This window comes from Ictidomys tridecemlineatus, chromosome 3 (assembly GCF_052094955.1).
Source record: "Ictidomys tridecemlineatus isolate mIctTri1 chromosome 3, mIctTri1.hap1, whole genome shotgun sequence".
Lineage (NCBI taxonomy): Eukaryota > Metazoa > Chordata > Mammalia > Rodentia > Sciuridae > Ictidomys > Ictidomys tridecemlineatus.
Genome location: NC_135479.1, coordinates 42,061,598 through 42,083,215, shown reverse-complemented (window position 1 = coordinate 42,083,215; position 21,618 = coordinate 42,061,598). Strand labels below are relative to the sequence as shown.

At 53.1% G+C, this 21,618-nt stretch overlaps 2 protein-coding genes across 3 annotated transcripts in view; one reads left to right on the top strand and one right to left on the bottom strand.

The window, feature by feature from the left end:
* Nucleotides 1-4,100: 4,100 nt before the first annotated feature.
* On the bottom strand, nucleotides 4,101-18,736 carry Foxn1 (forkhead box N1). 2 transcript variants are annotated; one of them, XM_021728176.3, is made up of 8 exons: nucleotides 18,031-18,736; nucleotides 17,196-17,657; nucleotides 14,944-15,057; nucleotides 13,085-13,215; nucleotides 11,744-11,840; nucleotides 8,059-8,266; nucleotides 7,422-7,913; nucleotides 4,101-5,625 (listed from the first exon to the last, which is right to left on the bottom strand). In XM_021728176.3, exons 1-8 carry the CDS (start codon nucleotides 18,205-18,207, stop codon nucleotides 5,306-5,308), a joined length of 2,001 nt encoding a protein of 666 aa, XP_021583851.2. In that variant the 5' UTR covers nucleotides 18,208-18,736; the 3' UTR covers nucleotides 4,101-5,305. The 2 variants fall into 2 exon arrangements, with proteins under 2 accessions (XP_021583851.2, XP_077898664.1); XM_078042538.1 differs by having other exon boundaries at nucleotides 14,944-15,054.
* LOC144376125 (uncharacterized) overlaps nucleotides 16,867-21,618 on the top strand; it is a 17,814-nt gene continuing 13,062 nt past the window's right edge. The window contains exon 1 of the transcript XR_013436222.1: nucleotides 16,867-17,097. The gene's annotated coding sequence lies outside the window, so the exon portion shown is untranslated. The remainder of the gene's footprint in view (nucleotides 17,098-21,618) is intronic.

The window sequence follows — 21,618 nt, the reverse complement described above, 5'->3', positions numbered from 1 at the left end:
ATTTTAGAGGAGGACACATTTATCGTGTCATCGTTGTAATTTATAGGGTTACAGATTGTTGTAATTTATAGGTTTATAGGGTTACAAGTCTGTAAAGAATCTATAGCAAGGAGTAGGAGAGACCTCCGCTGGTATCAGAAAGAGGACCCTCCCCTACCACCCTGATAATAAATAGTCCTCAGCAGAGTTGCTAAGTGGACCCTACTGAGATTCCAGATGGCATCTGCTGCACTTTCACCTTCAAACAGAAGGGGGCTCCCGATACAAGGTTCCACCTTAGGAAAAACTCTGGCCCCCTGCTCCTTTGAAATCTTCATGCTTCTGTAACTGGTCTTGCTGGCAATGACACTTTCCCTAGGAATCTAGAGGATCCCTAGGTGATAGAAGGAGGAAGAAGACAGAGTGGAGGTGCGGCTGGTCCTGATGCTGAAGCTAATGTGCTGTTGACCTTGAAGGGGCAGTAATTCCTTTGGTTGAGCCAGACTTTCCCTATTCTCTTTCTAAAGTGGGGCATTCTTTTTTACTTTGACTCTAGAAGCATCATGAAGATCCATCCTGCCACTGAGTAGAACAGGAAAGTCCAAATGCTATATGGAACCCCATTGCTCATGCCCTCCTGGACTGGCCTGCAGAGTGCACATTGGGATTGCCAACACAGGTGTTAGAACCCTGAGCTGCTTCTTTCCAATTGGTAAAGAGCTGCCATCCAAGTCCTCTTGAAGGAGATGTAGAAGGCCTTAGGCAGCCAGGACAGGATGATGAGTGAGGAGATCCAGGCCAGGGCTAGAACAAAGAAGCAGGGAGAGGGTCTTCTGCTGAGGTCAATTTCCTGCTTAACAAAAGCGCTTGTGGACACAAGTGGGGGACATGATCAGACAGACACATCTGTATTCATTCTCCCAAGCAGGGGATCCAATGGAAAAACTAAAACAGACGCATGGACAGAGGGGGCACCTGTCAATAATAGTGTGGAGCGTGTGCTCAGGGGAGGAGAAAAAGACAGGAGGAAATTCCAGAGACCATAAAAAGGACAGCCCAAAACTTGCCCATTGGTTTCCCAGCTCTGGGGCTCCTTCTTTTTGAAGAAGTCTATCTCTGTATCTCTGTTGCTTTTGCAATAAACCTACTTCTTGCTTGCTATCTCTGAGTCCTGTTCTTTAATTCTTTTCAGAACGGAGACAGCACCCCTAGATGGTAACTCAGCACCCTCCACCTAGGGCTCAGGGTCCACTTCCCCTCCAACCAGCAGCTAAGGCAAGTGTACTTTACTTTTTTTTTTTTAGTTGTAGGTGGACACAATATCTTTATTTTATTTTGGGATGGTGCTGAGCATCGAACCCAGTGCCTCACGCATGCTAGGTGAGCGCTCTACCTCTGAGCCACAACCCCAGCCCTGCTATACGTTCTTTTTTTTTTTTTAGTATTTATTTTTTATAAGTAGTTGGACACAATACATTTAAATACATTTATTTATTTATTTTTATGTGGTGCTGAGGATCGAACCCAGGGCTTCGAATGTGCTAGACGAGTGCTCAACCACTGAGCCACAACCCTAGCCCCTTGCTATACTTTCTTATGTGCTATGGACTCCTTTGTTGTCAATCTGCTAAAGCCTACAAATAATATGAGGTTTGTAAGAACATAAAACATGTTAGAATCTTAAACATTTTATATATTAAAATCCATATATACATGTGTATATATTCTTCAATGCCTACTATATACTATTAAGATATTTGTAATTTTTTTTTCATTGTGCTGGCCAGGATCAAACTCAGGACCTTGCACGTGCTAGGCAAGCCTCTACTACTGAGCTCCATCCTCAGTCCAATATCTGTGTTATTTTTTAAAGTATTTTTTTAGTTGTAGATGGACACAATACCTTTATTTTATTTATTTTTATGTGGTGCTGAGGATCGAACCCAGTTCTTTATGCATGTGAAGCAAGTGCTCTACCACTGAGTTATAGTCCAGCTTCCAATACCTGTGTTATTTTTTTTCCTCCATAGTACTGAGGATTGAACCCAGGGGTGCTACACTTTAGTCCTTTTATTTTTATTTCTTTCTTTCCAGTCAGGTCTCATTAAGTTGCTAAGGCTGATCTTGAGCTTGTGATCCTCTTTCCTCAGGTTTTAGAGATTCTGGGATTACAGGTGTGTGCCCAGATCAATACCTGTGAATTCTAGTGACAAAGTCACAGGTATTGCTGAAGCCACTGTGATTTATTGCTGATGGTCATAATCAAGGGAAATAGTAAATTACAGGTAGAGGGGCTGGGGTTGTAGCTCAGTGGTAGAGTGCTTGCCTAGCACGTGTGAGATGCTGGGTTTGATCTTCAGCACCACATAAAAAAAAATTAAAAAAAAATAAATAAAGGTATTGTGTCCACTTACAACTAAAAATAAAATATTTAAAAAAAAAATTGCAGCCTGGTGCTGGGGCACACACCTGTAATCCCAGTGTCTTGGGGAGGCTGAGGCAGGAGGATCACGAGTTCAAAGCCAGCCTCAGCAATGGGCCAGTTGCTAAGCAACTCAGTGAGACACTGTCTCTAAATAAAACACAAAATAAGGCTGGGGATGTGGCTCAGTGGTTGAGTGCCCCTGAGTTCAATCCCTAGTACAAAAAACAAACAAAAAAAACCCCCTGCAGGTAGAGATGTGTGGAGATAAAGATTTATTTTTAGTCTCCAAGTTAGTGGATGTATGAATTATAATCAGTTTTAGAACCCTCCTAGAATCCTTTAAGAAAATAGTTAATTCCCCCACATAGTAGGGGACTTGCAGATTGCTTTCTATTCCCACTGATTGTTAAACACCTGGCGCGGGTTGGCCAGCAGAGGGCAGCCTATGAGCAGGAGTGCAGCCTCATTTCAGGGGTGATGCTGAAGCCGGTGTTTTCCAAGTCTGAGATCTAGTCTGGTTACAATTAAACAACAACAAAAAAACTATATCCAAAGTCCTATCAGCCTCCTGTCTTCCTTGAGTCAAGGTGTGCTGAATACTCATAGGACAGGTCTGACCAAGGGCACCCTGTGGATATCCTCTGCTCCTCATGTCTGCTGGGATATAGGGTCTAAGGCGAGAAGGTGGCCCCAGTCAAGTTTTCTCAGGAAACAGCCTATCCTTGGGGGCCGGGGTGTCAACACACAGGTCAGAGTTGGCCAGAGCTGGGTGCCATATCCCCTGGGGGCTTGGCAGAGAGCCTTCTCCTTCTTCCTAGACAGCCCGGACCAGGCTAGGGCAGGCAGGTCTTGGGTGCGCCGGCTGGCCATGCCTTCTCCCACACCCTACCCCACCCTGGCCCCAGCCCCGGACCCTGGCTTAGAGCTTCAGGAGGGAGGGCACTCATGGGTGTGGTTCTGTAATGGGATCGTTCACAGAGTTAGGTAAGGTATTAGTGAGTCCCCATGTTTGGACCCCAGAAGTACTTTCTAAGCAGAGGCCCTACCTGTGGTTGCTCTAAGACTTAAGGTTCATCTGTGTGCCTTAGGCTCCTGTCTCTGCCTCATCCCTCTTGAGGGTGCCTCTCAGGCTGCCCTTTGGTGACAATAGCCTACCAGGAGGTGGTACCTGGGGGGGGGGTGAATCTGAAGTGGGACTGAGTGACTCCCCGGTCCTCTCAGAGACCACCTTCCAGGGCCAGCAGTGCACGTAGCACCAGGATATGCTCTATACTTGTCACCTTTGGAGCCTAGAGCCCCAGACAGACTTTGCATTTCTCTCAGCTGAGGACAAATGAGGACAGGAGGACACAACCTTTTCTGGGCAGTGACCTCTTATGTGGGGAGGAGGGTGCAGCGATGGAGGAGGAAGGTCTCGGGAGGGAGGGAGACCTCCTCTCCTCTCCCTTCCTGTGGGCAGCTCCATCTCATCCTTCTGTGTCTTCGGAAGTTCTCCTGGGCAGGGACCCTTCCTGCCTGTACCTCAGCCTCCCCAGTCGGGCCAGGAAGTCCTTCTAGATACCTCACCCTTTGGATTTGGAAACTTCACAGTTGTGGGTAGGATGGGAATGACACCATAGGCTCAGGACATCTATGTTCAGTGTGACCTGGCCCTTCTGCTCAGGGTGGGGAAACCCAGAAATGAAGGCTCAGTAGCGAGATCACAAGGCACTTGCTTTACTGTTCCAGGACAAGGGACAATGGCAGGCCATTGAGGCATCTGCTTGTGCCTCATATGAGAGTGGGGCCATCATTTGGATGTTCTTGTCACTCGGAGGCCCAGGGTAGGCTGAGGAACCCACTTGATGGGGCCTGGCAGGCACCTGGACCATATCCCCTAGCTCCAGGGATAGCCTTTGTGCTTTTCGGGTGTCTGGGTCTGCCAGGTGATCAAAGCGAGGGGTGCATGGGTGTTCCCTCACCAGTCTGGACCAGACTTCCCTTCCCTGAACACTCAGGCTGCCTGGGACAGTTGGAAGCTGGGACCTAAACTACGTGAATTTCTTTCTAGAGAAAGAGGGGGATCGTGGTGACCTGGAGGGGGCCCTTCCCGCATCCGGGACTGGGAGAAGATTCATTCAAGTTTCCAAGGGCAAGGGCTTTTCCAAACACTTTGTGTTGGAATTTGGGCTCAGTTTGGTCCCGGAATGGACATTGCCCCTCCTGTGCGTCACCCTGGGGGTGGCCAGACAGAGAATGTTCTGAGGATAGGTGGAGCCTGGCAGGAAGGGTGCTGCTAGTTAGTAGCAAGCACCCTGGGTGGGGGGGGGTCCACAGGCAACAGGAGGAGTTCTCTATCTCCTCCTCCTTGCTGGGCTGTTGGAGGAAGACAGGAGAATAAATACAGGGGGATTCTAGGAAAGAACATGACTGGAGGGGGCCAGGCCTGTGGAGCATGTGGGAATCAGAATGGGGTTCTGGGGGGATTCTTTGAGCTTTGGTAACCAAAGCCCTTAGCTCTCAGCGGCCTCAGGAATGAAGTCAGGCTCTCTGATGTGGTACGGATTCCTCTGAGTATAAGGCATGTGGCTGGTGTGTCTTGAGTAAGCCTGAGCCTTTGTATGTGCCTGAGAGCCGACGGCCCATGGGCGTGGCTAGGGAGAATATATTTGCTTCTTGCCCACATATTGCTCTCCAGGAGCCCTGAAGGAGGCACTGGACTACCCAGGTGGCAGAAATGTGTGAGGGGCAGCGTCCTAGGAGGTGTCCCCTGTGCTCCAGCTTCCAGCTAACAAACAAGTTGGCTGAGTGGCAGAGGGGACAGATAGCATTTTCCTTCCTTGACCTTCAAGGTGAGCCCAATGAGGACGACCAGCAGAGATTTCCAGACAAGCAAAGGCTGGAGCTGACGCCGGACATAGCTCATGCCAGGGCCATGGGCTTGGAGCTGGGGCTGAGGTACACTGAGGGGCCAGCAGGGGCTGTGGACGGCGTGGGCTCCAGCTCCATGAACGCTGAGTAGAGGGTGGTGAGGGGCAGGTCTCCCAGGACTCCGGAGCCGCAGCTGCCTGATGGTGCCAATTCGCCTGCCCCACTGCCTGTCTCTGCCAGACAGGGCCCTGAGGGGAAGCAGTGGGCCGGTGGTGGGGGCGGTGGCATGGAGGATGATGTTGGGGACGAGGTCACCAGTACCAAGGGGTCGAGGGCCAAGCTGTCATCCTTGAGCTGTTCCCACAGGTTTCCTAGTTAGGGGATCAGGAGGAGAAAATCAGCATCACTGGGAGGCATGAGGGGAGCCCTGTCTGCCACCCACCTGAGGCTTTCATATGCTACAGATAGCAGGATTGGAGTGACACTGACTGGGGGCTGACCCTGACATCAGCTCTGTGATCTCAGACAGTGTCTGACCCTCTCTGAGCCTCAGATTCCAACTCCCATGCAGCAGTCTGAAAGTCATAGATCTAAGGCTAGGGCTGGGGCTCAGTGGTAGAGCACTTGCCTAGCACACATGAGGCACTAGGTTCGATCTTCAGCACCGCATAAAAACAAATAAAATAAAGATATTGTGTCCGCCTACAACTAAAAAAAAAAAAAAAAAAAAAAAAAAAAGGTCCTAGATCTAGGTGACCTCTGTGGCTCTTGTTTTTTTTTTTTAAGTTGTTGTGTTAGGGAGAGACCTTGGGGAGGATCAAGGATTTAAAAACTGCCTCCTGAAGGTTGATGCAGGTACTGGGCACTTGGGGGAAACCTGGGGGACTCCCAGGAATTCTTCACTTAGTTTTCTGTCTAAGCTCCCCAAGGAACGTGGATCTGTAGTCCAGACCAAATGTCTTCCCACAATGTGCCACTGAACCCAATGAAGTGGATGGCTTCCTGGGCCTCCTCCATTGCAGAGCCCAGGGGATGGGGACAGAGCTAGGAAGCAAACCTGACTCTGAGGAACAAACAGTGCTACCACCTGAGCCCTGTTTGGGTCGTATGACCTGCAGGATGGCAATCAGAGACTGGGTGCCTGCCCTGGGCAACAGGCTTGCAGAGTCTGGAGAAAGAGGTTCTGACAGCCCTGGGTTGGCCTTGGCCACCTGAATTCTGATCCTGATTCCTCCCTTCCAGCTAATGGATCTTGCACAGGTAATATAACCTCTGTGTGCTTCTGTGAAATGGGTTTCATATTCCCTCCTGTTCCACAGGTCCAAGAGGGGGCAGAGGTAAAGCTAGCAGGATGCCTGATCTTTAGCAGGGGCACGGGTGGATGCTTATTGTCTCCCACATGTCCATACTTCCCCAGAGGCTGTTTGAGCCCTGCTCCCCATCTCTGGACTGGCCTGAAGATTTATGTGAAGCTATTTATGTGAAGCTATTTCCCAAGACCTTAGACCATCAGACTGGGGGCTCTCTAGGGGTGGCTGCCTCCCTGACACCTGCTGGTGAATGTTTCCACCTCCATGCCTGGAGAGTCTGAGGCCTGCGTCAGCAATCCACCACTTGTGGATAGTCACAGGGCCTGGGGTTGCACAGGATGGGAATGGGCGGGGTGCGGTAGCCTTATGCAGAGATGGAGCAGGCAAGATGGAGTGCAGTGAATAGACTCTCTCCCTGGACTTCTAGCCCCGAATCTCTCCAGTATCTGCCTGGCTCTGAGGTCTCACACTCCTGCAGGGAGAGGGTCTCTCTTTCGGCATTGAATGCTGAACTCCAATAAAATGGGAATGCATCTGGGAATGCTCACTCACAATCGAGTGTGGGGTAGAACGAGGAGCTCTTTCCAGTCTTGCCAGAGCTGAGTGTGGCTCGATGACAGGGTCAAGTGGAACACTTTCAGGGTACCAGGAGGAGGGAAACTGGGGCAAGGGAGTTCCTCTGGACCCTGTGCTCTGGATGGCAGGGAGGGAGTGGGAGGCTCGACACCTGCTCCTGGCTTTCTGACTCAGGTGACTCAGGTGGCAGGCAGCATGGAGACTTGGAGAGAGGATGGGTCACACTCCTAGGTGCCCCTCTCTAGTCCTGTCCCACTTCCCCTTTATTACCCTCAGCTCACCCTGGAAGTCAAAGTCGGTGAGAGAGGGGTTGATGGCATCCAGGTCAGTACCCAGGTCTCCGTCTGGCAGTAGGGTGTCATGCACGGTCCTGGCTGGGGAAGGCTCAGCCAGCAGCTTGGCACTGTGGCTGGGTGGGGTGTGGGCAGGCAGAGGCGAGTCCTGGGGGGTACCCGGCTGGGCCCGCAACTCAAGGTGCCCATCTGGCTGCGGGAACAATGGCTGCGGGGGTCCAGGAGGGGCCAGGCCGGGTGAGAGGTGTGGGTACGTCTGCCCATAGCAGGAGGGTGCGTGCCCCCCCAGTAGGTCTTGCAGGGGGTTCTTGCCAGGCATGGGTCCTGGAGCTGGGTGGATTGAGTGCAGCTGCTGGGAGAGGCCAGTTGGGGGTGCCAAGGGCCGGATGGGGCCGGAGCCTGTCAGCCCAGGGGGTGGACAGCCCAGCATCGGGGAGCCCAACTTCTCCCTCTTGTCTCCAATGAGGCTGTCCAGCTCTTCTGAAAAGGCCCAAAAGAGAAAGAACACCATGAAATCTTCCTCCTCCACAGCCTCCCCAGCCTCGGAACCCTCAGACTCTGCCCCATTTTTTTTTGAGGCTCACAGGTCCTCAGGCCCTTCCTCGGGTGGCCGGGCTGCCCTCACCTGGCTTGGCCATGCTTTTGCGCACAGCAATGGGGTCCTTCCTCTTCCACTTCTGCAGCTCCTCCTGCATCTTGTCGATCTTGGCTGGATTGAGGGCCCACAGGCAGCCTTTGCGAGAGGAACTTCCAGATTTGTTCTCCACCTTCTCGAAGCACTTGTTGAGGGATAGGTTGTGGCGGACAGAATTCTTCCAGCCATCAGGTGCCGTCTGCCCCAGCAGAGCAAAGCAAGAATTTAAGTTGGGCTCAGGTAGCAAGAATCAGCTCCAGGGCTGGGCTCTAGAACATTCCTTTGGATGCAGAACTGCCACCCACTCTGGGCTGTATCATCCTCCTCGGTACCTAGTACATGCTCTGTACCCTTCAGTGGTGGGGAAGGGGTGGACAGCAACCTTGACCACAATTCACTTTCAACTAAAATCCACCTTCATCCCATCCTCTCCCTGGACCCCAATGTTTCAGAGAATTTGAGGCCTGGTGAGTGCCACAGAGACCTCCTGACCCATGCCCCCACTGAAGTGGGACCAGCCTCCCTGGAGCCTTCAAGCCCGTGTGGACTCTCTCTATTCAATGGGCGCTCACAACTCCAGGGTCCTCTGTCCAGCTGTAAGGAAGGAGTGATGGAGGCTGTGGAAGCCTCTCTTCCTGGTCTGCCTCATCCCTTCTGAGGCAAACTCAGGAGAAAAGAAAAATGGGTGGGGCCGGTGAGTGTCTGGGTGTGTGTCCACGTTGCACATATGTTTGAGCACATTGCTGGGTGTTGGTGCATGGGGGTGGTGCATGCTCAGTGTGTGTGAGCATGCGCCTATATCCCTAAGTGTGTCTCCCAGGGTGAGTGGCATCTCCTGATATGGGTCTGGAATTCCTGCAATGAGAGGTTGTACAAGATCCAGAGAAGGGCTGTGTGTGAGAAAGTCTCTCTGAGTATGTGTGTGTATGTATCCATGATCATCTGAGTGTGTGGGTATGTGTTTGCATGAGTGTGCCTGGGGGGGGCGTGCCCCGGTGGGGAGGCCAGCCCTCAGGCAGGGGGTGCTCGTGCCAACAGAATAAACACCCATTAGGAGGCCCGGTCATGCCACCAGTGCAGTAATTGTGCCCAAGGAGGGTTGTAAAAACCATTAGGCTGACTCAGTTGGGTGAGAGGCGGTGGCAGGGGTGCTAGTGGGCCTCCCATCCCCCATCTCCTGCTCTGTTCCAGACTCTGAGACAGCTCTGAGCCCAGAAACTGCGGACAGAGCCGCTGCTCGGACCAGCAGGGCTCCTTCACCCTCATCCCCTGTCCCTTCTTTCATTCAGCCCATAGTTTCTGGTTAACGTGGGGTAGCCACTCCCTCCTCCCCAACTCGTTTGCCCCAGGGAGCAGCCAAGCTGAATCACGCCCAGCAGAACTGGGCCCTAATGCCAGCATCGCTGCAAGTTGCTGGCAGCAACTGCTGGAGCCTTTCTTGGGGACAGCTAGCCTGGGGCAGGGGGCTGGTTGAAAGGCCCCCCCCCAAATCTCCCAGGGTTATTAGAGAAGATTCTTAAGCCATCAGACCAGACTTTGATTCCCACAACAGTCTCCCCTGGGAGTCAAGGCTATGCCGCCCCATGGGCAGAGTTAATGGGCACTGGGGCCTTTTATGGCCCCATAAATCTGTGACTTTGGGATGCCAGGGCAGCCCCCACCCCAGTCACTTCCTGTTTGGAAGAGGAATGGTCAGCACTAACAATTATGTCCAGTGGCTGGACACTTCCCCAGTCCCACATCCCTGACTCATGGGGCTACGGGACGCCCACATCAGCTGCCTTGGGCATGAGTGCCACCCCATCCCACAGTCCACACTGTCTTTGTCCAGAAAAATGACCTTCAAATGGGGAGTGAATGATATGGAAGGTAGGAGAATCTTCCAACTGATTCCTTAGATGAGTCAGAGGGGAATCGTCCAAGTTGGAAGGAGCCTTTGTGCCAACCTGGTCCAACCCGACCATTTTACAGATTGGGAAACTGAAGTCCAGAGAAGAAAGGACATAGTGCTGGATCACACAGGGAGGCAGGGACAGAGCCCGGACTCTAGCTCTGTCCCCTAACTAAGGGCCCTGCCCAGGTCATCCTGTAGGGCCTGCCCTGCCATTTGGGGCCCTTCCCATTCTCACAGATGCTCACTCTCTGAAGTCAAATGTAAACTCAGGGGTGAGGGAGTGACGCAACTGGTTAAGAACAACAACTGGAATAAAAAAAAAAAAGCTGTTAGACTTCTTCACTCTTCGGCCCCATAAAACAGGGATTACACAGCTCCCAGGAAAAATAATTAAGCCAGGAAGATGAGATGCAGGGAGGGGCTGGGGGCCAGGCCAGGAGCTGGGAGAGAGGGAGGCTCGGAGGAGGACGAGGCAGGGGCCTCATTTCCCTTTCTCTGGCTTGGCCTCTGGAAGCCCTGGAGGACCCTCTAATAGCCTAGGGGGCTGGGGAGAGTGCAGTTCCCTGACCTGCTAGGGTGCGAGGGAGCCCTGGACCCAGGCTTTGATGCTTCTTGAATCCCAGAGACAACGCTCTTCCCCCTCCTCTTCTTTTCAGAATCTCTGGTGGATCAAAATACTTTTCCCTAGCCAGACCACTCTGACCCTCTTGCCCACTCCCTATCTGATGGCAGCTCAGCAAGCAAAAACTTGTTCGAACATTAGGTGCCAATTATCCTCAGGCAGGACAGTTGGGTAGATGGTGGGGGCAGGACTCATCCACTGGCAGGTGGAGCTCAGTTCTGGATTACCTGGGCCTCCGTTCCTACCCTCTGCCTGGGTAGCAGATGAGATCATATCCATCATGGTGCAGATCTCGGAGAAGGCCCTTCTCAGACATAAGCTCTGGTCATTCCCACACCCACCCCAGAAGAAGGGGACTGTGCAGAAGGGTCTGGGGGAAGGGGGAGATGTGTGAAGCCCAACAGCTTGGCCCAGCAACTGATGCCACCTGCTGTGTAACCTTGGGTAGATGAACTGCTCTCTCTGATGATATGTTTGCCCATCTGGGGAGTTGGACATCTGTCTGGCCTCTAGGGAGGGAGTTGGGTAGAAGCCCTAGAAGTCTTTTCTGTGGATGATAAGAACCAGATTCTGCACCAGGGGTGGGGGCAGAGTCAGGTGAGCCAGCCGGTTCCCTGGGACACTGGAAGACTGTGAAGCCCACACCCCACTTTCTGGTAGAACTGTAGCTGAGCCTGCCCGCCCACAGAGGCAGATTTTAATCTCACCCTGGAAGGCAGTGGATTCCTCAGCACCCCTTGTCGCCTTGGCTGACAGGCTCCTGTGGGAATTCCTCAGCCCCATAGCATCCTGGGGGTAAGGATGGGGACAGCCTCTCATTTCTTCCCCCAACTTTCTCTCCTCACTTGGGGTGGGTGGATGCTCCCTGAAGCCTATCAGGGCTGACATCACCACCTCCCTGCAGCAGAAGATCTAGCTCCAGATCTGCTGTGTGATACCAAGGGAGCAGCTTGAGCTCTCTGTTCTCTACTAGAGCCCCTAAGGGAGCTCTGTCCTTTTGAGGTGGAGACAAGGGAAAGCAGGAGGTGGTGGTGCTGCTGGGGACAAACCCTCGCTGGCTTTTCCAACTCCTCTCATCTCTGCAACGAACCCTCCAGCTCTAGACCGGCCTGACTTGTCCAGGACTTGGGGTGGCAGGTGCCGATGGATCTGGGACTCACCTTGAAGTAAGGGAAATGCTCCGTCATAAAATTGTAGATCTCGCTGACAGGCAGGCTTCCAGTTTTGCTGTTCTTGAGGGCCATGAAGATGAGGATGCTGAAGACACAGAGAGCCCGTGAGAGTCTGAGCCTCTTCACCTGGTCCTGAGGCCCTCCCCAGAAGCCCCCCCACCTCTGGTGAGAGTCTCTGTGAGGTTCAAGTTGAAGGAAAGGGGATGAGGATTATAGATAAACAAGGGCCTTGTGGAGTCTGAGAAGCAAGGCTTCCATCTGACTTAGCCAGGGACCAGTGGCGTGACCTTGGGCGAGGGCCTTAACCTCTCTGAACGTCAGTTTCCTCATCTTTAGAGTAAAAAGAGTTAACAACTACTCAGCGGTGGGGAGGAATGACACCTCAACATAGAAGCCCTCCTTATACAGGAACTATCACTACCAGTCCTCACTAGTCGGCCCTTGGCCACTTGCATGAGTGCCGGGTAGTGGGGAGTCAATGGAAGTCTGACGAGCCCCTACTTAATCCTTCCAACAACCCGAGTTGCTGTCTCTTGACTTTTATTTTTTTCCTCTCTCCCTGATAAATCAATAGAAGCTCAGAGAGATCAGACAACTTGCCTAAATTTCACTTCTAGTAAATTCCAGATTCTGGTCTTGTCCCCAGTTTTGCTGGGCTATAAAGTCTGCCTCTGTATGCTCCTTTCCAGGCACCATCTGGCCTTCCACCAATCCCCTCTCTGTGCTCCTGGATAGTGTCTGAGTTCTTTTTTCTGAGCGTCCATCAGCTCAGAAGGGGACCTGATCTCTCCCTGAGGCCTGGCATACGTTAGGTCAAGTGTCACTGATGGTTGGATGATTGAAAGGACAGATGGAAGGGTCCCCCAGATAGGCTGGATGCCGCTGGTACTTACTCTCCCAGCCCCTGAGAAATCCCACCAGGAATGGCAGAGGGTGGGTAACTGAGTTACATCTGAAGCCCTTATCTCTCATTTATTTCCAGTAGAGCTTTGGAGTGGGGTTTTTTCTGTATATCTGGGGAGATGGGCAAGGTGGTGGGTATCTTCCCTAAACTCCAATCCCTGGCCCAGGGCCCCAGGAGGTTCGAGTTCAGCAGATTCACACAAAACACGGAATCCGTGGAACCGGATCTTCAGGTGTAGACAAGAGGTCAGAGGTGATCAAGTCTATCCGTTGCTCCCTTTCAGGGGTCCGCTCTCCAGCCTCCTTTTGAAGCTCACTGGCCCATACCGTGTCACTACCCTTATGCACTGAGGATTCCATGCCTCAGTTTCCCCAACGGCCCACTCACCCCTCCTCCTTCTGCCCGAGGGGAGCTGGGAGATGTACCTGTAGGAGTAGATGGGTTTGGGGAAGAGCGGCTGGTGCCCATCAGCGCTGGCCTGGGGTGCGATCCGCTGGTATGGATAGTGAGAGGAGCCCAGGTAGGGTACAGGGTAGCTGCCACCACCCTGTGAATACTGGAGAGGTTGAAGGGGGAAGAGTGATTGCCATGGTACCCAGCCTTTCTGAGGGGGACTTCCCTCCCCTCTTCATATGCATCCAGAGAAGATGAGGTCAGATTCTCCTCTCCCTGGTCATGAACTCCATCACCCCCATGGCAGAGCTGAGGCGTAGCCAACAGTGTGGACATGTGAGTGTCTGAGAAGACATCCACGTTTTGGAACTCAGAGGCCTCCAAGTTCCTTTTCTCTAGCCCTTTAAGGTACTTCAGTTGCCACAGGGATGAGTTGAAGCCCAGCCGGGCTGCACAGAGTGAGGCACAGCCCGTGGCCTCTACCCCCTCCCAGGCAGGCACTCCAGGCCTCCCTGCGCTCCTGGAGTACTGGGACGGAAGTGGGATGTCCAGCCTGGGCGGTTGCTGGGCACTGCCACCTTTTACGAGTTTCAGTGGCTCTTTGAAAGAGCTGGTCATGGTGGTGGGCAGGTGGGGGTGGGAGGTGATTTTACGGCAAAGGGAGTGGCCGCGGTGCCAGGGATGGTGTTTTATGGGGGCAGGGGAGTAGGAGACTCTGACTCCCCTAGCTGCTCCAGGCTGAAGTGCTCTTTCCAGGTCACTGAGAGACACTGAGTGCCTGAGTCACCCTCTCTTGGGTTCCATAAAGCCCTGGGTGCGGCCATCTTGTTTGAGGAGGGGTGCTGACAGCAGAGGGCATCAAAGCAAGGCCAGGCATGGTGAGGCCACTGAAGACCTGGTTGTCCCTTCATCCTGCAGTGGCTCAGCCCCTGACAGGACAAGCTGCCTCAGGTACATCTCCTACACTGGGTGAGACCAGGAGCCTCTGCCTCGCTATGGCCACTGCAGCCAGACCCATCAAGAAGGGAGGATGTGCCTTGTGCTGGGCATTCCCTTGCTTTCCTCTATCTCTCTCGCCCACAGGGGAGGCCGTCTGATCCCCCTTCTCCCTCTTGCTTGGCCAAGATCCGGGCCAATGCCAAAGAACTGGGAGTAGAACCTGCTCCACAGGCAGGGCCTGTCTCAGTGCCAGGCTGCAGGTGGATGGAGCTGGGCGCTGGGCAGCCACTTGCTGTGTCTTGCCCGGTGACTCCAGGGAGCTGCCTGGCTGCTCTTGAGGCTCTTTTTCTTTCTCTTTTAAAAAACCTCCATCCTTTGCCAGTGTGGGGCAATTACTTGGCATCCTTCACATTTGGGAGGGGCTGAAGTTGGGCAGCGGGATGGGGAAAGGACCAAGGTGATGAGGATTTGGAGCCCTCTGGGTTGGGAGGCCTGTAGTCCTACATCTGGTGCCTACCCTCTTGAGTTCAAGGCCATACAGCACGATGTAACCTAGAGATGGGACCCCTGTTCGTGGAGCTTAGCCTGATGTCACATGACACAGTTTTCTCTCTGTCCTGTTTTCTTCGCTGGGGCTGGCTCTCCTTCTCCCTCCTTTTCTTGGAGGCCCTGCCTCAGTCTCAGCCCTACTCTCTTGTTTGAGCCCCTCAGGCCCTGCCAAGGGTCCAGACAAACCCTTCCTACCCCTAGAGAACGACAGTTGCTTCTGTCTCCCTATTAATCACTCCCCCCCTACCAGGGGTGGTCTAGCCTGAAAAGTTCAGGGCCCTGCTGCTTACACCTGCCCATCCAGATGTGCACATGAGTACACACCTATACACTGCACCACACACGACACACACCACATAATATCTTGAGAGCCCGGGAAGCATGCCACTTGCCTCAGACCCACCTGGTGGAAAGGGGGCTGGGAAGGGCAGTACATGTGCTGCAAGGGGGGTTGGTAGCAGTACATCCCAGGACCATTCTCCAGAGCTGGAGGCTTGATCTTGACCTCTGACGCCTGCTGGAAGAGAGAGCAGATGACTAGGTTGGGCCTTATTTCTCTCCCTTCCTCTTTCCCTTGTCTTGAAATTCCCACAAAAGCCACCCCAGCTCTGCCTTTCCCAAAGCTTAGTCCTTGAGAAGGAACAGAGAACAGAGAAAGGGAAGGGATTTTCACAAGGAAACTCAGCAAGGTGGTTGTGGAACTGGGGCCAGCTTCCGCAGCACTCCCTATACCACATACATCTCACTGCAGGTGAGAGGCTGAGTTTAGGCCACACAGAGAAGTGGGTGAGACTTGTCAGTGGTCTCTTTGAGCCTATCTAGGGTAGGGCCAGAGATCTCTGTGAGGACTATGTGGGGTCCTCAGGGCCTAGCACAGAGCTCTAACCTGATAGCGACAGCAGGGGTGTGCAGCCAGGTCCTGGCAGATGGACTTGCCTGGGAGAAGGTGGACCATTCTACCTGGGGTTAGAAGTTTCCTTGGCAAACCAGTGCCTAGGCCCAAAGGGGCAAATCAGCTGTGCCCTCTTTCTGGGTGTGCCCTGGGGATACTGATGCAGAGATTGGCACCATCGCAGAATCTCAGGCCTGGAAGGGCCAAGAGTGCTTGTGTCCAACCCCTTCATTTGATAGATGATGGGGCTGAGCCCAAAGAGGGGAAGCATTGTGCCCCAGGTCACCCAGCGAGGCAACCTGCTAGCTGTGGGTCTCTGGGCTCAAGTTTTTCTTTGCATGGTTAAGGGTGTGGACTTAAATCTCAGCTTTACCATTTTCAGGCTGGGGGATGCCTTGGGCAAGTTACATGGCCTCTACAGCCTCAGTTTGTTCATCTGCAAAACAGGGTCCGTGGGAACTCTCTCAAGGATTATTGTGAGAATTAAATGGGCTTCAAGAGAAAGCTTGTGGCAGAATGAGTAGGAGCTGGTACTGGGCAGACACTTGGGGATAGTAGTTGATATGATGTGGTTGCTGCCATATTCAAGGGGCCTGAGAAGAAGCTGTCGAAGGTTTACAGAACCAGAATAGGCTCCTATCTAGACCACACTTGATATGCGTCCCTCTGCTTTCTCTACCTTCCTTCCGGTGTTGGGACTGGCTTGGGCCCGGACCCAGTTTTATTTATTTATTTTTCTTTTGGTACTGCAGAATGAACTCAGGGGCACTTAACCACATTACCAGCCCTTCCTATATATATTTTTTTTTTTTTTGAGACAGGGTCTCACTAGGTTGCTTAACATCCTTGCTGAGTTGCTAAGGCTGGCTTTGAACTTGCAATCCTCCTGCCTCAGCCTCCTGAGCTGCTGGGGATTACAGCCATGGGCCACCATGCCCTGCTCGAGATCTATTTGAAAGTTAGAGATGAGGAGGGCTGGTGTGGAGTAGGCACAGCCTAGGCTAAGCCCACTCAGTCACTGCTTCAGGGACCTACAAGCCAGCTCTGGGAGCAGGAAGCAAGCTTCCTTAACTCTGCAAAGCAACAATCCTATGAGGCAGATAGATACCCTTAACCTTTCTTTTCCAGTGAGGCTCATAGAGGTAAAATGACTTGCCCAAAGTCACACAGCTTGAGCATTGGTTGTGGAAGGACATGTTGGGCTCCCAAGGTGTTTTTAAGATATTTCTATGAATATACCCAGGCCTCACTTTAGGCAAAGAATGGGGCTGGGAAGGGTCCCTTGAGATGACTTAAACCTTACAACTCCTTGTCTCCGGTCTGTAGGGTGATGCAGAAGAGGGGGCAATTGTGCTCTGAGGCTCCTCCCTAAACCCTTTCTCCTGGCCTCTGGAATGTGTTTTTCTTCTCACATTTGCATATGGGTGTGTTGGTCTGGCTGGGGATTCTTGACACTTGAACAAACAGAAAGAAGTCACACTCTGGAATCCTGACTCAGGAGCTTCTGGGAAGATGCCAGTTTACTTAGCTTAACCTGCCTCCCCCATCTGTCCCCTCCATGCCCATCCAAGCCAGCATCCCCTCCTCAGTGGCCAGGAGACCCAGATGGAACCAAGAAGCCCCAACGTTTCTGAGTTTGCTGCTTCCCTGATCTTGAGAGGCAAGGTCTGTAAAGGGACGGTGGGGGACTCTGATCTCAGAGGACTCTTTCTAGCCATCAGGAACAGGACAGAGGGAGGTGGGATGCCCCCATTGGTACTCACCAGGACTTGGCCATGCTCCTGGCTGGGGTAAGGGAGCCCATTGCACCAGGCCTCTGCAGGGAAACCAGGCAGGAAGGCCTCGGCCTCCCCCACGTCCACAGGGATCTCCTCAAAGGCCTCCAGTGCCCCTGGGGTCTTAAAGGAGTGTCCATCCAGGGCCAGGGCGGTCTGGGCTTCAGGGAAGATATCCTCATGGAAATGCCGCTTGTATGGGTGGAAGGGCACGTGGTTGCCCTTGAGGTAGCGCCCAGGGCTGCTTGCTGGGCCCTCCTCAAAGCCAAAGCCAGGATACTTATCTGAGGGTGAAAGCCGGAAAGGCCCTGGGCCAGGGCCGGCTGGGCAGTGGCCCTGGACTTGCTCGGGGCCTGGTGACGCAATGCTCGGGCTGTGTGGGGGCAGTGAGGGTGCCCTCTCTGGAGGACCGTCGGGCACAAATGACGAGCAGTTGAAGCCGGCGTGCTTCTGGGTAGACAGAGGACAGAGAGGCTATGAGTGGGGGCTGGACCAGGCCTGGGGACCTCCCGGGAGCCTACTCTGTGATAGAATGTGGCTGAATTCTGGGGACTCACAAATGATGGACAAGACAAAGCCTGTCCTTGGAGCCCCAATCTGATAAGGGCATACTGCTCTATACTTGGGGGGCCCAAGGCTGATGAGATTCCATGGCCCCTCTCTGGGAAAGCCTCAGACTGAAGGGGTGAACGGCGACCCATATCAGATCCCTTCTGGATCTCAGAGTCACAAAGTACTCGTTTGCTGGTAAAAGGGACCCCCTGCAGGTGGGGGGACATGTCCACTTGCTGCCTTGTCCAAGGGCTAGGAGCCAGGTACTTACACTCTGTGGAGCAGGGGAGCCTGGGAGGCCCGGAGCCTGCATGAGGTCCCCTTGGGGCTCGCCCTCCAGTCTGGTGGGGCCAGGCAGCGTGACGTCAGACTGTGGCGGGAGTAGCGACACCATCACCCAGTCCTGGCCTCGAAGAAAGCCGGCTGTGATGAGAATGAGGACCAACATCCAGGAGTGACCAACCCAGGTCCACCACCTCCATTCCTACTGCATCCCTGGGCTGGGACCCTGCCTCTAGCCTGCCGTTTGGATGTGTGTGTGTGTCGGGGGCCAGTATGAGACAGAGAGAGAGACAGAGAGGGACAGAGAACACTGGTAGAGACAGACAGCAAATGAGCCAGGAGGAGGGGTCTTGACTGTTCTTAAGCTCTGCAGATGTGGAATACCCTGTTTCTGGCTCCTCAGGCTTGGTCTCCTGTGTCTATAAGGAAGGGTCAGGATATGTGGCCCTGTTGTGTGACTGGGCAGGCCCCCCCTAAAAGAGGGAGGAGTGGATCAGATACAGGACAGAGGTGGTGGGAGCAGCCCCAGTAATGCAGAGGCTGGGCCTCATTGGCCCCTAGGGCCCTTAGCCTAGCTGGAACCACAAGTGTGCATCTGAGTACTCAGGGGGTCCTGGGTGCCTGCTGCCTTGACAACCCACTATGCTAGCAAGTGCTGTTTTCACCTATGCCCTTCAAAACTCCCTTGCCTGTGACTTTGCCTAGGCCACTGCCCCTTCCTTTTATTCTTTTGGCACCGGGGATGGAAACCAGGGCTTCATGAAATGCTAAACACGTGCTCTAACCACTGAGTGACGCCAGCCCAGGCCACTGACCCTTTCTGAACTTTTCGGTTTCCGCATGGAAAATGAGGGGCTTGGACTAGATATTCAAGGGCTCAGAGCTTCTGGAATTGTAGGAGAACCCTGACCCCTGCACAGTGGAATGGTTAAGAGGACTCAGGGCTCAGGGCCAGGCTTGGCCCTTTCTTCCTAGCTGAGTCAGCAAAGCTGACTTCAGCGGTGACATGTGCAAAACAGGGCCAGTGACAGGACCTACCTCACAGGGCTGTTCTGAGTATTAAATGAAATCAGGGCCTGCTTCAGAACGCAGTGCCTAGAGCAGGGGAAGCGCTTGATACACTTCAGTTCTCATGATTGATATTATCGGTATGGCTCCAGTTATCATTATCCTCCTATTCTCACCTTCTGTCACCTCCTGCAAAGGGCAGTTCATCTTGAATTCACTCCCCAGGGCTGCAGCGGGCTCTGATCAAAGCTACTGGTGGTGGAGGGTCTGCTCTAGGGTGGCCATTGTGCCGATGCTTTGGACAAATTTTTCATCGGTTTATCCGAACAAACTTGTGAAGGAGGAACATGATTAACTCCATCTTTCAGGTGAGGAAACTGAGGATCAAGAGGGGTTAAGTGACTTGCCCAGGTCACACAGTCAATCCTTGACAGAGTCAGAACACAAATGTCAACTTGGCTGATTCTGGAGGTGGCATTTCTCTTATGGCTTATTTGGTGAGGATCAGAATCTGGTGGGATATGCTTCGGGGGCCAGGCAGCAAGAAAAGTGTGAGGTTTACACTTATCCCTTCTACCTAAGACCCCCTCAAGCAAGAGCAGATAGCTGTGCTGTTCCCAGGCACCCTCCGCTGGGAACTCCGAGAAGGAGGGAGGGTCTCATTAGCCTCTTGGTGTCCAGCTAGAGGTTGACACATCTTTGCTGAATTAACCATCTTCTGCATTTGATGCACAGGGTAATGGGGACAAGGAAGGGAGGGGACTTGCTCAAAGTGTCACAGGGATGAACCTGAGAGGGGGCTGGTAGCTGAGGCCCAGGTGGGAGGCTCTCCCGCCCCTTCAAGAGTCCCCACCGCCCCTTCTCCATGTCGCAGAGCCTGCTCACTCTGCAATGCTAAATGTGGCGTGACCAGGGAAGCGAGGAGCTGGCCGTAACTGGACACCAAGAGGGAGCAGGCATGGGGCCCAAGGTGCGAGCCAGCCCATCTCTGGCTCCGCATGACCGCCCTGGCCTGGCCCTTGATCCCTGGACGGCTCCTCCTGGACAGCGGGCCTGTGCTGCCTTTCCAGGAGGTGGTGCCTCAGACTTGGCACCTTCCCAAGGCATCCCCAGCCCTTCCAGATGCGAGGCTGTGGGCCCTGTCTCTGGGATCACTGGCACTGTAAGATGGGGGGCACTCCCCTCTCTGGAGTGGGGTAGCATGGTGAAGAACAAGGGTTGGGACTTGGGACGACCTGACTTTGAGGTCTCTAGCCTTGTCACTTCCTGGCTGTGTGACTTTGAACACACTGTGTAACTCTGTATTTCCCTTTCCTTATCTGGTACATGGGGCACGTGGACCCACCCTACAGGCTTCATGAGGATAAAATGAGGTGATGTGTTTAAGGTCCTGGCACATAAAACATGCTCAGGGACACATCAGTTTGCAGAACATGGCTGGGCCCAAGGGCCTCTGACTCTTAGTCTCTACAGTTTCTCTGATGGTCTTGCTGCTTGAGGCCTGGTGTCCCTAGGTAGACTGACTAATGACCTATGTGGCAGCCACCCTTGCTATCCCTCCTTGCCCGGCCTTTACTCAGCTTGGCCTCAGGAGGCTCAGACCCTCATCCCTGCTCTCTGCCGCTACAAAGCTGAGGAGCGGTCCCTGAGCTCCAGCTTGGGCCGACACCTCCTCCCCAGGGTCTGCTTTGCCCAGAAGCACCCTTGCAGCATCTGCCTCATCCCATCCTTGCCCACCCCCTATTCCTCAGGCTGAGTTATCTGTAAGCCCTGGCTGAGTGCCTGCACGTCAGAGGCCTTAACAGAAGGTTACTATTCCCAGCCGTGACTTTTGTACCCTGACTTGGCAAAACCAGCTCCCCACCTCTTCCAAGTCCCTAGGGACAGGATTAGAACCTGAGAAGTTATGCGGAACTCAGAGGCGCGCCCCTTAATTTGCATGGAGGATGCAGAAGTCCCTGAACGGCCCTCAGCCCAGGGTTTCCTCTGGGCAGGTTTTGTAAATGATGACACCTGATTACCATAGGAATTCTTTGATCCCCTGAGCTGAAGCTTTGCCCTACAAGTGAGTCCCAGAGAAAAGGTTTAGAGACTTTCTAAGAAAGACCAGGGAAGAGGGAGTCCTTGACCAACTGTATTCAAAAGTGCTTTTCTGGGGCTGGGGTTGTGGCTCAATGATAGAGTGCTTGCCTAGCACATGTGAGGCACTGGGTTCAATCCTCAGCACCACATAAAGATAAATTTTAAAAAAAGTATTGTGTCCATCTATAACTAAAAAAAAAAAAAAAATTTAAGAAAAGTGCTTTCCTGCCTCTGTGGTTGGGCCAAGGGCCTCTGGTTGGTATATATGGGAGAGGCTCACTGTGAAGATGGGGAGAGGCTGCCTACTGCAACCCTTCTCTCTCTCTTTTTTTTTTTGTTTTATATTTCATTTTATTTTTTTAGTTTTCAGCGGACACAACATCTTTGTATGTGGTGCTGAGGATCGAACCCGGGCCGCACGCATGCCAGGCGAGCGCGCTACTGCTTAAGCCACATCCCCATCCCCGAAACCCTTCTCTGTAAATGA